The sequence below is a fragment of the Neofelis nebulosa genome, chromosome 3 (assembly GCF_028018385.1).
Source record: "Neofelis nebulosa isolate mNeoNeb1 chromosome 3, mNeoNeb1.pri, whole genome shotgun sequence".
NCBI classification, from domain to species: domain Eukaryota; kingdom Metazoa; phylum Chordata; class Mammalia; order Carnivora; family Felidae; genus Neofelis; species Neofelis nebulosa.
The window spans coordinates 15,725,219-15,741,639 of NC_080784.1; the positions used below are offsets into that span (position 1 = coordinate 15,725,219).

Genomic DNA, 16,421 nt, shown 5'->3' on the forward strand with positions numbered 1-16,421 from the left:
ACCCTACGAGGGTACATGGGGATATTATCCACATCCCGATGACCATGGACAGAGGCTCAGAGAGGTTAGGTAAGTTACCTAAGGTGATAACCAGCAATACTCATTTTCTAGCATAACCCTAACCAAGTACAGGTGGCTTAAACAACAGAAATGTATTTTCTTACAGTTCAGGAAAGTGCAAAATCAAGGTATCAGCAGAGTTGGTTGGTTCCTTCGGAGGTCTGTCAGTTCAGAACATTTCTACCAGTGTTTCTTCACATGGTCTTCTCTCTGTGCACGTCTCTGTGCCCACTTGCCCCTTTTTAGAAGAACATTGGTCGTGTTGGAGTAGAGTCTACCCTGATGACCTCATTTTGACTTGTTTACCTCTGCAAAGACCCTGTCTCCAAACCAGGTCACATGCTTAGGTTTAGGGGATTAGGTCTGAATGGAGGAATGGTGTGGTGGGTGGGGTTCTGCATAATGCAGCCACTGCCACCAGGTAACAGTGATGGAGCTGAGTCCAGCAGTGTGGCCCTGGGCTCCAGGCTTTCAGTCTCCACGTTACACTACCTTAACTGTGTCAGGTTGAATCCCATGAAATTACATTTTTGTGGGTCAGACACGGTTGAATGTTGGCAGTATGATTCAACCTGACCTATTTCCAAATTATATCATCCAGATCAAACTAGTCAGGACTGTCGCCCTCAGTGTGCCTGGCACTGAGGAATGGACAATATCCAAGAAATAAGTAAATGTCCTCTAACCCGGAGAGTTTACTCTCTCTTAAGAATTTATACTTGTAATTCTGTCTCTTAAGAAAGACAAGGCATAAACATGCACACAGAACCCTTTGAACACAGTATCGGCCACGGTACCAGGAAGTCTTGTCATTTTCTTCTGGAATTTCTATTCTAAGGACTATGGCATTTTCGGACTCAGTGACCAGACAGATGGAGAAGCTTCTAAGTTTTCACAAATGTATTTATTAGGGCTCTCTGGTTACAAGTTAGAAACACTACCTCCATCCTGCTGACTTAGTCCAAGAAGGAGAACATGGTCACCCAAACTTCATCAGTAACGTAGTCACTTTCAAAACTGAAGGTAATGATTTCAGACCTGGAGGGTACATCTTGAACAATGGTCGAGTCTGATTGCCCTTTTATGTAACTTACAAAGTTAAATTTATTAAGTAAGCTTAATCTTGAAAAGTGAGTGTATGGAGTAGCTTCAAGTGTGTATGGTGGCCTCTGTATATGTTCTATTGGTTTCTGATGATCACGATAGCTATTTCAACCCAGTTTCCTTAGGTTTTTTTTGTATTGAGAAAGGCTTTTCTGTAAACGTATATTATATCATGTAAAATATTTTTCATTTTTCCATCCTTTAAAAATACTCTGCCTTTTCATGGCTCAGTTCAGGAAAGACCTTGTGACAACCGTAGCAATCTCACTGCCCCTAACTTCTGTCTCTCTTCCCGAACGCCTTTGAATCCTGCTGGCTTGCCATGTGGATGATACGTTGAAGCTTGCCAAATTCATACGATTTTGTCTTAGTTTGGGCTGCTGTAAAAAATTCCCATAGACTGGTGGCTTAAGCACCAAACATTTATCTCCCACGATCCTGGAATCTGGGAGCTCTGAGATCAAGGCACCTGCAGATTTGGTGTCTGGTGAGGGCCCTCTTCCTGGCGTGAAACTGGCCATATCCTCGCATGGCATAGGGAGGGGGGGTGGCTTGTCTCTTCCTCTTCTTACGAGGGCACATCACGAGGGCCCCATCCTCGCACCAGAGATTAGGATTTGCACATGTGAGTGTTTGGGGGGATACAAACGTTCAGTCCATAGCAGATCCTGAAAAATCGGGAACCAACGACAAGTTCCCTCTACATTCTCATGAGTGTGTTCCTTTGGTTTTAGGTGTTCCCACCCCAAGCCAAGAGATTCTACGGCACACGCTCAACACGCTGGTGCGGGAGAGGAAGATCTACCCAACTCCGGATGGCTATTTCATCGTGACCCCGCAGACTTACTTCATTACTCCTTCTCTCATAAGAACTAACAGTAAATGGTACCATTTGGATGAGAGGATACCTGACAGGTCTCAGTGTACCTCTCCGCAACCCGGAACCATAACGCCCTCTGCCTCAGGCTGCGTCAGGGAAAGAACATTGCCCAGAAACCACTGCGACTCTTGCCACTGCTGCCGAGAAGACGTGCATAGCATGCACGCCTCGACTCTGCAGAGGAAACCTGCCAAGGACTGCAAAGACCCCTATTGCCCTCCTTCACTCTGCCAGGTGCCACCCACTGACAAGAGCAAAAGTACTGTCAACTTTTCGTATAAGACAGAAACTCTCTCAAAACCGAAAGATAGTGAAAAGCAGTCCAAAAAATTTGGGCTCAAGTTATTCCGGCTAAGTTTTAAAAAAGATAAGACCAAACAGCTAGCCAATTTTTCTGCCCAGTTTCCTCCCGAGGAGTGGCCCCTGCGAGATGAAGACACGCCAACCACTATCCCTAGGGAGGTGGAAATGGAAATCATTAGGCGTATTAACCCAGACTTGACCGTGGAAAATGTCATGAGACACACTGCACTGATGAAGAAACTTGAAGAAGAGAAAGCACATCGGAGTAAAGCTGGGTCCTCTGCCCATCACAGCGGAAGAAGTAAAAAGAGTAGGACTCATCGAAAGTCCCATGGGAAGTCTCGGTCCCACAGCAAGACACGAGTGTCTAAAGGAGACCCTTCAGACGGTTCTCATCTGGATATCCCAGGTGACAGAGAGTATGACTTTTGTGATCCTCTTACCAGGGCACCCAGGGAGGGCTGCTTCATCATTGAACACAAAGGAGATAACTTCATCATGCATAGTAACACGAACGTGATTGAGTCTCATTTCCCCATGACACCAGAATGGGATGTGTCTGGGGAATTGGCCAAAAGGAGAACTGAGATGCCTTTTCCTGAACCTTCCAGGGGAAGCTCCCACTCAAAAGTGCACCGAAGCCACAGCCATACCCAGGACCGAAGGTCCAGGAATGAGAGATCCAACAAAGCCAAGGAGAGATCCAGATCGATGGATAACTCAAAGGGCCCTCTGGGTGCTTCTTCTCTAGGGACCCCTGAAGACCTGGCTGAAGGCTGTAGCCAAGACGACCAAACCCCCAGCCAGTCCTACATTGACGACAGTACGTTAAGGCCCGCACAAGCAATTGGCCATCAAAGGGCTCATGTGTCATCCACGAGCTATAAAGAGGTGTGTATTCCAGAAATAGTCAGTGGCAGCAAGGAGCCTTCCAGTGCTTGTAGCCTCTTGGAGCCAGGAAAACCACCTGAGAGTTTGCCATCCTACGGGGAACTCAACTCTTGTCCAACAAAAACAGCTACAGATGACTATTTCCAGTGCAACACCTCCAGTGAGACGGTCCTCACGGCACCATCACCTCTGGGAAAGAATAAAGAGGATCATGACACTCTGACTCTGGCGGAAGGGGTGAAAAAGCTGCCTCTGTCTGATAGGCAGGCCCCACATTCTTCCAGGGAGCCTGTGGGGCACAAGGAGGAGTCACCGAAAGGGCCAGGTGGGGGCCCAGCTGTTTCGGGCGCAGTGGCAGAAGGGATCGCCAATGGACGCCTCGTCCAGCACCACAGCGCCGAGCCCAGCAGCCTGGACAAGAGGAAAGAGATATTCAGCAAAGACACACTGTTCAAACCTCTTCACAGCACCTTGTCTGTAAACAGCTATCACAAATCGAGCCTGTCCCTCCTCAAATCTCTCCCGAAGACACCTGCCGACACACTGCCAGGCCGATGCGAGAAACTGGAGCCGTCCCTAGGGACCTCGGTGGCACCAGCCATTCCTGGTTCCCAGCGTCAGCAGGAGTCCGGGGGGAACCAGGAAGCCTCTTTTGACTATTATAATGTCTCTGATGACGACGACTCTGAGGAAGGGGCAAACAAAAACACAGAGGAGGAAAAAAACAGAGATGATGTAGGCACCATGCAGTGGCTCCTTGAGAGGGAGAAGGAAAGAGACTTACAGAGGAAATTTGAGAAGAACCTCACCCTCCTTGCCCCAAAAGAAACCGACAGCAGCAGCAACCAGAGAGCCACGCATTCGGCACGCCTCGACAGCATGGACAGCAGCAGCATCACTGTGGACAGTGGATTCAACTCCCCACGGTAGGGAGAGGCATCTCTGCACACGGGCACACACACACATACACCTACCAGGGCCTGGGGCTTTGTGCAAATAACTTGAAACGTTTTTTGATTTCACAGTTTTAATTCTATGAATTAAGGGTTAAGGGTTGTGTGAGCTGTATTGTTAACAACCTGTTTCTGACTTCTTTTTCAGGAATTGAAACAAATGTTTCTGCAGCTGTAGAGATCACCAATCTGGACTGGTGGGTTGGCTCCCTCCCTCAAACTTGCATCAGGCCAATCTAACTAGGACCAACATTTTCCAGTATTTTTCTTCTATGCGTATATTGCCCCCATGCTGGTAAAAGAAGTTTGCTTGGTTTTTTTTTAGGTCCTCAAAAATAATAACTTTTTGGGTAGAATGAGTGGTCAGTAGTCAGTTGGGGGTTGGGTATAAATTAATTGACTCAAAGACAGGGTCCCTCTAGTGGGAATGACAGATCTCAACCCCCTGGGGCATCCAGATGCTTGCTGCCACTGCAGTCCTGACTCTGTGCGCCCCCTTCCCCCCTTTGCTCATACATTTCAGATCCACAGAGAAATGGAACCTTGTGTCTCTCACAGGAAGATGAGGGGCCCTTGCTCCATTAGATCAAAACGTGTGCCCACACTTTTATGTCTCCTCCTGCAGAATTAACACAACCCATTTAGGCACTCTGATTGTAGCTGGTAATTCAGCAAAGGGTTGACAGCAGAGAGCATGTAATGCCTGACTGGCACGTCCAGAGCACTAAAGTGGTTCAGGGGATAAGAAAGCCAAAGAGCGTCTGTGCAACTTCCTTTTTTTTCTCCTTAACTCTTCCTTCTCCTCAAAGGGCAACTGGGGACCCAATTCTTCTAAATTCTACTCCAGATTGGTGACTCTGAGATGCAGAAATACTACTGAGAGGTTGACATTTCTCATGAGTTGTGATTCCCAAGATTCTGCAGTATATTTTAGAATTTTAACAAGTACCCAGATACGATTATATGCTTCATATATTATTTTAATTATTAAGAATTAAATGTAGTTCTGTTGTGATTTCACTTTACTCTGGATAATTTGGGGACGGAGCATTCCCAAATCCAAATTGGGAATCGTTAATCTGTCGGTCCCATATTAGACCTTTATTATTCCTTAAAGGGCTAGTTCTTGATTATGATGATGATGATTTTTGCCATGTAACCTTTTTTTCCAAGTTAACACGTGTGTGGAAGTCTAATGTCTAAACAAAGCACAGAGACGGTGCTCTGGCGGAAGAGGGTGTGAGGCCAGGAGCCCCACATCTCCTCTGCCTGTCCCTCCAGGAGCCCTAACTGACCTCAGGGGGCCATGGCACTCAGTGTGAAACCACTGGTCTACCTACTAACGACTTTTCTAAAATACGACTACTACTAAATATTTTTTAAGTCCCAAATCAAATCAAATCAAATGTATATATCCTTTTCTTTCTATTTCTATCTTCTGCTTTTTTTTCCTCTTGAGTTTCTAATAGTGGGTGCAGGAGAGGCACATTGAAGGTTTGTAGTTGACGGTAGATGTTCAAGACCATTGCTTATGGAAGGTGTGGTTTATTTTGCCTGTACCTTATGTTCGACTGTTTCTTAACCATATAGACACTACCTGACAATGCTTTGAACACCAGCTTTCAACCTTGCACAGTGCCTGCTTGGCCCCTGCACCTCCACAGAGGGAAGGCTGTGGTGCTCTAGAGATCATTGCTAAGAAGATATTGAGAATAGCTTAATGGATTCTAACTCAAAAATCTCCCACTACATAATAGTGAAAGGAAGGTTTTTGGCTTGGGGGCAGATAAACGCATATATTCACGAAATCGTTGAACCAGTCTCACCATAGAATGTATTGTTTTATCTCTAAATTTGAAATGCAGAATATAGAACTTATGAATGGGATTATTTCTTGACATAGGCTTTATTTTCATTTCTTTAATAACATACTTAAGGTTAAACGCTTTGTCCTGGTAGGAGGGAAGATCTCTCTGAGGAGACAGCCTTCTCACATTTAGGGATGTGTCTGTCCACTACTATGAGGGAGATTTTCTCTACTGGAATATGCAGACTGCCCATAAATTTCCCGCGGTTAGATAATCTACAGAGCAATTCCTAATTTTGCCCCTTTCGTATTTAATATCCTTCGGTTAGAAGTTATGTCAAAACTTACTTACTATACCTGTTTTGAAACTGTATTTTCTGTACACCTCAATTGATTAGGTTGTTTTCTGATGCATGAGGAAGGTCTGTGAAGGAGAATGGTTGAGTTATAGGGAGTTTTATTCTACGGCATGAGGAATTAATTTTAGCCACAGAGCATTATCAGACTACCTCTCCACTGCCGTGAGATACAGAAGTCTTAAGTGGGCCATTTATTCGAATCTTCCAGTACTTAATTCGCTGAGCAACTAAGATCCAACAACAACAACAACAACAAAAAAAAAAAAAAAAAAAAAGACCAAGCAAGGTGATGTCCACACTCCCAGCTTTCAGTGCTGGCTCACAAGTCATGTTCAGCCACATTTCCAAAATTCTTTAGTCCCTTTCATTGGGGACTAAAGGGTTTTGAAAAGGGGGGATTGGGGAGGGAAGGTAGAAGCTTCAACTGTGCTGGGAGATCTCCTATTGAACATGAAAAATCTTGACCTCAGAGGCCTGCTATTCCAAATCTGAAGCCAAAAACTGCTTGAAAACACAGTGTGAAAATCAGAGGTAGCACAGCTTCCCGGGAGGTGTCTGCTTTGTGTACTGCGGGAGCACGCGCCTGTCGGAGCGCCAGGCCAGCGGAGGCACGCTCAGCCAGGGCACTGAGCAACCAGCGTCTTGGTTCACCTCTTCTGCTTATCAAATCCTGAAATCTTATTTCTAAGGTTGCACTCCACTATAGCTTTCTTTTTCAAGAAAGTAAGAACTTTTAAGTGTGAGGAATATTTTTACTGTTAACGCTCTACCTCCATCAGCTTTTTCAGGATCATGCCCAGAACCCTCATTATGAATGCTGCTCCCCCTACTCATTATTACGGCAATAATGAAATATATCCTTTGGGGAAACTGGAGTACTATATATATTTATCACTATTAATGACTCAGGCCAAACGTGGCCAGAGGCATCTCAGAGCACCTACAGCTCCCAACTTAGATGATCTCTTGCAGTGATGTGTGTTTATGGGGTCTGGCATGCCTTAAAAGCTGGTTGAAAAAGTTTAAGTTGATTTAAGGTCCTTTGGACTTTAAAGTGCATTTTGCCCTTTAGTCATGTATGGATTCTGAAACCAACTCATCGGAGCTACTTAATTCATTAGATGCCAGATGTACAACCGAAATAATATGTATCTAGCTTTTTAATGTACAGGTTCCTTGATGAGTATTTCTTCACAATCACCCTGTGAGTAGGTGAATCCCATAACTCTCCCCATTTTAGAGATGAGGAGATCAAATACTATAAAAGGTTGCTATCACGATTTAAGAATGAAACTGAAGGAACAGGTAAGGAAATCTTTGGGGTTCTCCATGTCGATTGCCCTTTTTCCTTCCTCCGCCTCACCCCGTGCCTCAGCTGTGGTGCTAGCAAGCCACGGATGAATTTTCTTAGGGAAGGTGTAAGGCGGGTAAGTAGGTGAGTCCAGCACTTTCCATCCCTTTAGTGCTGACGTTTTGGGGTATTCTTTAGGTATGCTCAAATCTACTGTAAGCACAGTGAAAGAACCTGATTTACTTCTGTGAACATATTAACCTTCTGGGCGTGCACTTTGCAGTCAAGAAAAGTCCAGCTGTCTTTGTGGCGGTCAGTGAACGAACTTCCTTTTAAACAGTTACCTGTTTACCTGGCTCCCGGACGAGAAGCAAACTCAAGGCCACAAGGGGTTAGGATGAAATAATCCATTCTCTAGGCACTACTGCCAAAGTATAGGCAGGCCCTGCCTTCCCAAAGTTTGCGTTCACAAAGCCCTTCGCTTTGACGAGAGACCCTACTCATTAACGGCTTTCTTCCTTTGGAAGCAAAAATCTTCAGATTTCTTTCAGATGGCAGAAACAGGTACTAACTTGGGCCTTTCGTAAAAGTGAAGAAGTGTCATTGCGAACATTAGGAAAGCAGGTGTATCTACTTTTTAACCATTTCGGCCTCTGGAAGGTTTCATGGGAACATCCTACTGTCAGATGGTGGGAAAACCTGCGTAGGGTTCAGACAGCATTGCTATCCATTCCGATGGGAATGAAAGAGCGGTGGTGAGGCTGTCCACTTCAGTAGTTTGACCTGTTGACTGGTTCCAGCAGGCTTACATCAGGGATGGGGGCCAACTTTCAGAGAATATTTTCTAAACTTTGAATCTGTCTGGTAGGGTGGATGGATATTTTGAGCGTCCTTGTGGTGTCTTCAATCTCTTTGTAAACCAAGCTTCTTATTACCATTTTGAGGACTTTGAACCTGGAACCTGTTCAGTTCCTACCAATCAGGCCAAGTAATTTTTTTTTTTTTTGGTGTTTATTTATTCTTGAGACAGAGCATGAACAGGGGAGGGGCAGAGAGAGAGGGAGACACAGAATCCAAAGCAGGCTCCAGGCTCCGAGCTGTCAGCACAGAGCCTGACGCAGGGCTCGAACCCACAAACCGTGAGATCATGACCTGAGCCGAAGTCGGATGCTCAACCGACTGAGCCACCCAGGCGCCCCTAAGTAATCTTATTTCTAATGCTACTGCCCTACACATTTAAAAGGTTAATGTTCTGAATCTCTTGGAACAATAAAACAAACTCACAGGTTTCTGACTTAGAAAAACTGAAAGAGAGGGGCGCCTGGGTGGCTCAGTCAGTTGAACGTCCGACTTCAGCTCAGGTCATGATCTCACGGCTCATGAGTTTGAGCCCCGCGTCGAGCTCTGTGCTGACAGCTCAGAGCCTGGAGCCTGCTTTGGATTCTGTGTCTCCCTCTCTTTCTGCCCCTAACCCACTCACATTCTGTCTGTGTCTCTCTCAAAAATAAATAAACATTAAAAAAAAAAGAAAAAGAAAAACTGAAAGAGAAATAGAAATGCTAAAGCCTTTAAATCACCTCTACTCTGAAAAATAAAATATTTCTACCAAAGCAGGGGGAGGGCATGTAAGCTTCACAAATTAATGGGGAAAATTTAAGTCCTTTTCTGAAAATATAATGTATTTCCACGAAAGTGTTAAGATTGGAAACAGAGGTACCAAGTGCTTTAAGAAGAATTTTATTCCCATCAGTGTGGCAGATTAGCTAATGGCATGCCTGAAGTCCAGCCAGAGTCAAAATCTGCTAATCGGGAATGAAAACAGCATCATTAGGGGCAAAACTGAGTTTATTCAAGAGCACTTTTCTCAATGAATTTCCAGCCTGAAATGAAATCACTACGTATGTGTATTTAAGAGGATTCTTTTCTCAGATGAATGTGTGATAGCCATCCATCACATCAAATTTGGAAGTGGTTTCCTTGAATGGGAAGGGAAGGGGAAAACATTGAAGATGCGTTTAGCTGGGTGGAAAGCTGTCATTCAGGGTGCCGTTTACTATAAGACGTGTGTGAAAGCTTCTGGAGCCCACGCTGAAAGAGCATATGTGACTAATCAGCGTGAGATGGGGCATATGTGACATCATGAACCGACAGGAAATCCATTAACTACATCATTTGCTCTTCCTCTGGGGCTCAAGAGGTAATTATTTATGTGTAAAACAAAACAAAACAAACCCTTTTTACTCTTTTAGCACTCGGGAGAGCCTGGCTTCCAACACGTCAAGCATTGTTGAAAGTAACCGTCGTCAGAACGTTACCTTGAGCCCGGTGCACGGTGGGGCTGGTCCGGCTTTCAGCTTCCGAGCAAGTACGGACCCTGCGACGAACGAAGCTGAGAAATTACAGAAACCTTCCAACTGCTTGCAGGCTTCCGTTACCAGTGTGTGACTGTCGTTCTGCCTCAGATCTCCTGGCTCCTCCGACACAGCCAAGTTTACGACACTGGGACTGATGTTTACATCTTGGGAAAGACGAGCATCTCGACCGCAGTTTTTGTGTTTACTTAAACTGTGCCGCTGAGTAGGCTAGGGCAAAAAACAAAAATCTTTATTTCGGAGTATTGCTTTTCACATGTATGGCTCTGTAGCAACCGAATAGCAGTAGTAGGGGTGATATGTATACTTTTGCTTCACTACTTGTAACTGAGCACACATAGGAAAGTCTAGACACTGTAAGTGTGATATGCATTCCAATGTCATGAAGTTGCCAATTCCATTTTTAAATGCCACAGATGTGTGTTGCTCCCAGTCTGTGGTCAGAGGGTGCCACGGAACTGATCCTTGACACTTCCAAAAACAAAAACAAAAAAAGCGTAAGCCACCACAAAACGTCAAATGCGAGGGTCCGCCTTGAGGGAGATCAAGGTCAGACTGACCAGAAGGGACCCCAGCCCCTTGTGTGTGAATTGTTCATGCACCAGTCATTTCTCACTGTGAGTTTTCGTGACATGATTTTGCAGGAGCCCGTGGAAGTGTGTCAGAAGGGGTCGTGATCGAAATTCTGGGAGTGTCTGTTTTCAGGATTTTGTTTTTAAGTGTAACAGATGCTTGTCTGAGTTTTTAACCTTCCATAATCACAAACAGGAATATAGGCCTTTGATTCTGAAGTGGACGAAGGAAGGGGATCCCCAGCCTGGCTGGGGCACAGCACTGAGTGATGGAAGAGGGAAATGTGGACTCTTAACTGGTGTTAATCAAATATTTAAGGAAGATAATTTCCTCCTTGTGATACTTACGATGATCCTATCTTACTATAATAGATAACGATAATTAGTTTGTTTAAAAGCAAAATGTTCTTTGTGATACAAATGAAGAGTATACAAATGAAGAGCCTGGGGATGTTATTCTTTCTAATGGAAGGACATTAATCTATTTTATGTAGTTTTAAATAGAATGCCTAAATTAGGCTACGGGAGATCATTTTTAGTGGTTATAGGAAAGAGCAAATTTAGGGAGAGTTGAACTTCAGGCCTTTTATTCCTGGAAAGATATCTATAGAGAAAACTTTAAAAAGTAATTTTTGATTAGAACTATACATGTGCCCACGTACTTACCAACAGGATGTGCTCATTCTGCAAGTATGGTATAATCCGAACTTGTACTCCCCCCAAAAATCTATCAGAATGACAATTATGCATACATGAACTATGCCAGAGTGATGTTTACAGATACTTTGTAACCAATTTCAGGAGGTGTTTTTAGGCGGATGTATAGTTATTAGCCCAACTTGTTTCAGAGTGGTTTGTTAACGTTTTGCTTTGGTTTACAATGTCATGTTGAATACGGAGAAGACTCTAAGCAGCAAAGGAATACAAATAATCGGGCTTCCACTTTACAGAGAAGAGACACTTCCAAGTTCCCCCATTTTATTGAGAACCATGGTAGATACTGAACAGGTATTTGCAGAAGGGTTACATATGACACAAGTAAAGTCTGGCAAAACGTTTTATTTAGTTTAGTGGCACGTGATGTTTGGAGCCACAGACCGTAAAATACATACCCAAAAATAAATCTAAAGTCTTTCCGCCTCGGACTTCAGTAATTGGCATAAAAATGTGTGACACATTTCTGCTTCAGTATTAGGTTCAATCCCTAGGGATCTGTTTAAGGAACGCAGTCCTAGACATAGTTGGACTGATTCTTGAAACATATGGATACTCCCTCATGCGTTTTCAGATATTTGCAAGTTGCATTGAGTCAAACTGGACTCATCAAGCTTAGATTCCTTTTTTTTATGCCTATAGTGAAACGTCAGCACGTTTCTTGGTAAGCCCCTATACCACTAAAATGCTTAGGTCAGTTGGCTTTGAATCTCATGCCTTATTTCTTCCAAGGCATGTCCTGATTGCCCAGAAACGAACTATTTGTCTCATGGCTTAAATATGTCCGGAAGGAATGATAATGTATCTAATAGACTATACACAGAGTCTATTTCCTTGGGGAGGTGTATACCATACGGATACTAAATTCTTCTGTCTAAATTCGTTTTGGGTTTTTTTTTTTCCCCCAAAAACCTGCTCTCAAGCGCTGAATCATACCATCAGTTCATAAATAACGTAACCATTGAAACAATACATCAGCCTCTAGTTGATCCTCTGAAAATGGCCATTATTATAATCAAATGCTGTGTGGACAGGAAAGGAAAGCATTACCCTTTAAGAGAAGCTTTAAAATAATGACTTTATCAATAGTTCACAAGAAGTAGGTTTACAGAAGATGTTATTCAAATAAAACGTGTATACCATTAGCCTGATGCTACGGGGTACATGATTTTAAAAACAACCAGAAACTCCCTTAGACCTGGAGCCATCAGCGTAGAAAAGATGGGCTTTAAAGACCGTACGATGGAAGCAGACATTCCGTGTGGAAATATCCCTGTCTGAATCTAATCAGGATTCTTGGATGGGGGAGGAGTGAGGCGGCAGGAAGCATGTTACAGATGTGACCCGAGATGGTCAACGGCGAGCTTCTCAGTGACCGAACGCTCGGCCCGCACCAACGTTGCCAGCACCTGTTTCCTCCCCTGCGCTGATAGCTTTGTGTTACATGGCTGCTTATCCAGTCTTCGCTTAGAGTTTCTTAGCTGGAAGGTTTACAAAACTGAATCTGGTTGAATCTCTGCGTAGCGTTCAACTTTCAAGGGTCAACCCATCTGTCGGCATTTTGCACACGTATGTATTATTATGATACAGCATATTACTTTATGGTAATTTTTATTTTTACATAGAACTACCTCCATAAATTTGATGAAGCGGCAGCAGTGTGTTCAAGTGTATTGTTAGAAAAGCAAAGTTGAAAACTTTCGTGAACATTCGGCCATGGCGTTCTGTGTGTGTGTCAGTGGCTGCCCGTGTGGGCTCGTGACTTTTTCATGGCCGTGGTTTTGTTTTACGGCATTATTTCGCTTTCAGATGTAAACCTGTCTCTCCTCTCTATCCCACAAAAGCACACTCGATTTTGTTAGGAACGAAACAAAGTTGAAATTTCTTGTCTTTCCACCCCACCCCACCCCACCCACCCCATTCCTGCCAAGAGTTCTCTCTGGCAAAGAGCCGATTGGTACACATAATTTAGCCAGCTCTCTACTCCTGAAAGAATCCAATTTCAATTCTAGGTTTTCAGTAGAAGTCACACCAGATATGTGGACCGTGCCGGCTTTGAAGTACTTTGGGCCTCGCTGCCTTCATGCACACGCTACCATATCGAGCCCAAACTTCATTTTAATTAAAAGAGCAGTGCTGTGTACTCACCACGTGTGCTAAATAATTTGTATTCCATTTTCTATATTTTGCACATCTCAGGGGACCTTAATGAGCATATGAAAAGGGGGGTGCCATCAAATAGAGAAAACTAACAGAAGAGCTGAACGGGGACCAAGCAGGATAAAAATACCAAATTACTGCTTCTCTGATGTTGTGAAGCTCAAGTTCAGGAAGCATAAATTGAAAGTTAAGCTGAAGTAACGATGATCTGAACACCAGCTGTTCCCAAGTCTCCCTTTCTTAGAGCCCAGCCAGTGGTTCGAAGATGTAAATTTAAATTATATCGCAATCGCCATGGGGAAGAAAAAACCCTGTTTGATGAAAAGAAAAGCATTGTGCGTTTTTTTGTTTTTTCTTGTTTTTTTTTTTAGGTTGGCAAAGCTCTGTAAAACCCTACCCAGGACAAACCACGTATTGCCACCAAGTGTACTTGAAAATAAAGTTTTTAACTTAAATTATAGGCGTCTTGCTCACTATACAATAGTGAACCTATTTTGAAAAGTCTCACCATTTATAACATGGGCAGCATTTGGAGCTTGATTAAAAGCCAACAACAAACTATCATGACTTTGCCCGTTCATTTTGGGATCTCAAAGTGCTTCCAAAGCATTCAGATATATTAACAAAGCAGGTCCTGTTTGTAACACCCATACTTGAAACGGACAAACAGAAGGAGTGGCTTAAGATTACCCAGAAACTCAGTGGCAGCTACCAGTGACCTATTTTCTAACTGTCTGATAGACCATCATGAGAAATCACTAAATATAATGCTATTTTTTCTGATGTGTGCTAATAAAGTCAAAGAAAACAAATACAACTGTACACTTTTGTCCATTTTCATTCAAAAAGTTCAGGGTGTTTGGAATTTTACAAAATCCACCCAATGCCATTGTGGTCAGAGGCAGATCCCAGACATACACCCTAGTTTACAGTTTCATCTTGGGCTTCTTTGATTCCTGTGCTAAAATACCATCTTTCAGGAACATGTGCTCCTGGCAGTGGAAGGTGCTGAAACAGAAATCGTAATTTAAAACTTTATCAAGTACTCTTCACAGTGCTACTTTTAGCACAACAGAAATTCAGTACAACGTATTGAGTCCTACCTGTAAGAATCTCGATTTCTGAGGGAGCTGATCTAGTTCTAAGTGTTTTCTCAAACTAGGAGACATCAGATCCTTGCTGGGGACCTTCTCCATTGCCACGGGCCAGGCACAGAACCAGCCGGAAGCATGCTGTCAGGCGACAGCAGACCCCAAGCAGAAGTGATCCCGCCTTTTCCTGTCCCTCCCCACCCTCCTCCCCCACCCCGCCCAGTACTGTCCTGCCCATTCTCTTCTTTCTCTTCTGTTCTCGAGACATGCTTCTGCACGTGTTTAGGCTCAGGGAAGCCAAGACACAGGAAGGACGAATGCAAAAGCAAGGAGACCACTGTTTTGCTTTGGGTTAATAAAATATGGGCAGGAAGGAGATTACGATCAGTCTGATCTTTGCCAAATAAGATAAAACAATCAGCTGTCACTCCGTCATTCTCCCAGAAGGTTCTACAGTATTGATACATCTAATATTTTCCCATAGATTTTTATTTAGGAGACATTTCATAAATTATATATACGAAAAATTTCATGGTTAAATTTCCCAGTGTGTTGAAAATAGGCATTGGCATGTCCCTGATTGAGTTAATCTCTGCGTCTTTTTTAGCAGCATCCCAGAGAGAGAGTCCCCAGTGATTGCTCCTCCAACACATAAGCCTGTGTTTTCACAGTTGTTCTATGACTTACAGTTGCTGATTTGCAAGGTAGAGAATTCTACGAGGCTCATGGGGGACTAAACTTTCTTATGATTGTACATTATCAGTTATAGGGCTTTAATTGCTCATTGTTGGCTGCAGATGTGAACACACATACGCACACACGCACACACACCCTGCCGACGAGGGAAGGGGGAGTTTCACGAGTGAGGCAGCAGTGACCCTGGAAGCAAACGTAAGGCTAGAGGCTTGGCCTGTCCACGTACAGTGCCTATGCCTCCCTGTCCAAAGGCTGACCTTGGCACCCCATTCCTTGCTCCCACCAAAAAGAGGTACCAAATCTGAGATCTGAGAACTCCTCCAGGGTCAGTCCTCTGCAGTTACGGAAAATTCATGAAGTCCACACTCCGCAGCTGCTTGCCTGCCTTTCCTCGGAGGTCCTGCCTCCCTGCCTCCTTCCCGTTCCCCCTCCTAGATACCGATACACCGCCACGGTTTCCACACCGGAAGCGCAAAACAGCGTGTGGTACTGTGCACACGTGATGGGTTAGGACTAGAGCTGCCCTAGGGTCACCTTCATGTAAGTATTGACAGCTACAAATTAAGGTCCTTAGAGTAGTTGACATAGATACTACTTTCTAGAAGAGAATTAAATTTCAACATTAAGTTTAAAGGGATCATAATTCTGCAGGTATCTTTCTCTGAGTGACTGAATGTGACTATTGCATTAGGGTAAATGAATTAAGAAGTGCAAGTGGGATTTACTGTATGTTAGAAAGGAGTTTTGCAGCCAAGACTGCCTTGAATAAAATGTGTTTGCACTGAAAAAAAAAAAAAAAACCTTTAAATTACTTGGTCTCTGGTTGCTGTAAAGGTCATCCAAGATGGATGTTCTGTTTATATTGTATAGTATTTCATATGAAATAATTACAGTTCATGAAATGTCTTCCCTAATGTTACTGATTTATGACAGCACATTTGTAACATGGTTTTTATCGTGCCGGTGTGCCATATTGTAAATGATGATTGACTTGTCATGCTTAGTATAATAACTTAAAAGGAAAAAAAAGCACAGGGATTTTTGTAAGTCTATATTTGAAAGTCCCTCCATATGGTAATATTGTGTTCATGTTGTTTATGTAGTGTTGTGTGAAATATCCATTTTGGATTGTGTTACTTTTTAAGATATTAAATAACATTTGGTTATA

The 16,421-nt window shown here is 43.6% G+C and overlaps 1 protein-coding gene across 7 annotated transcripts in view; it reads left to right on the plus strand.

The window, feature by feature from the left end:
* STOX2 (storkhead box 2) overlaps window positions 1-16,421 on the plus strand; it is a 229,292-nt gene extending 212,871 nt beyond the window's left edge. For 5 of the 7 annotated variants that reach the window (XM_058719952.1, XM_058719953.1, XM_058719959.1 and 2 more), the window contains 2 exons: window positions 1,899-4,164; window positions 9,898-16,421. In XM_058719952.1, coding sequence (XP_058575935.1) covers window positions 1,899-4,164; window positions 9,898-10,093 — 2,462 coding nt within the window. In that variant the 3' untranslated portion in view covers window positions 10,094-16,421. Of the gene's footprint in view, window positions 1-1,898; window positions 4,169-4,339; window positions 4,389-9,897 lie in introns of those variants that run through there. The other 2 variants (XM_058719955.1, XM_058719956.1) reach the window with 2 other exon arrangements.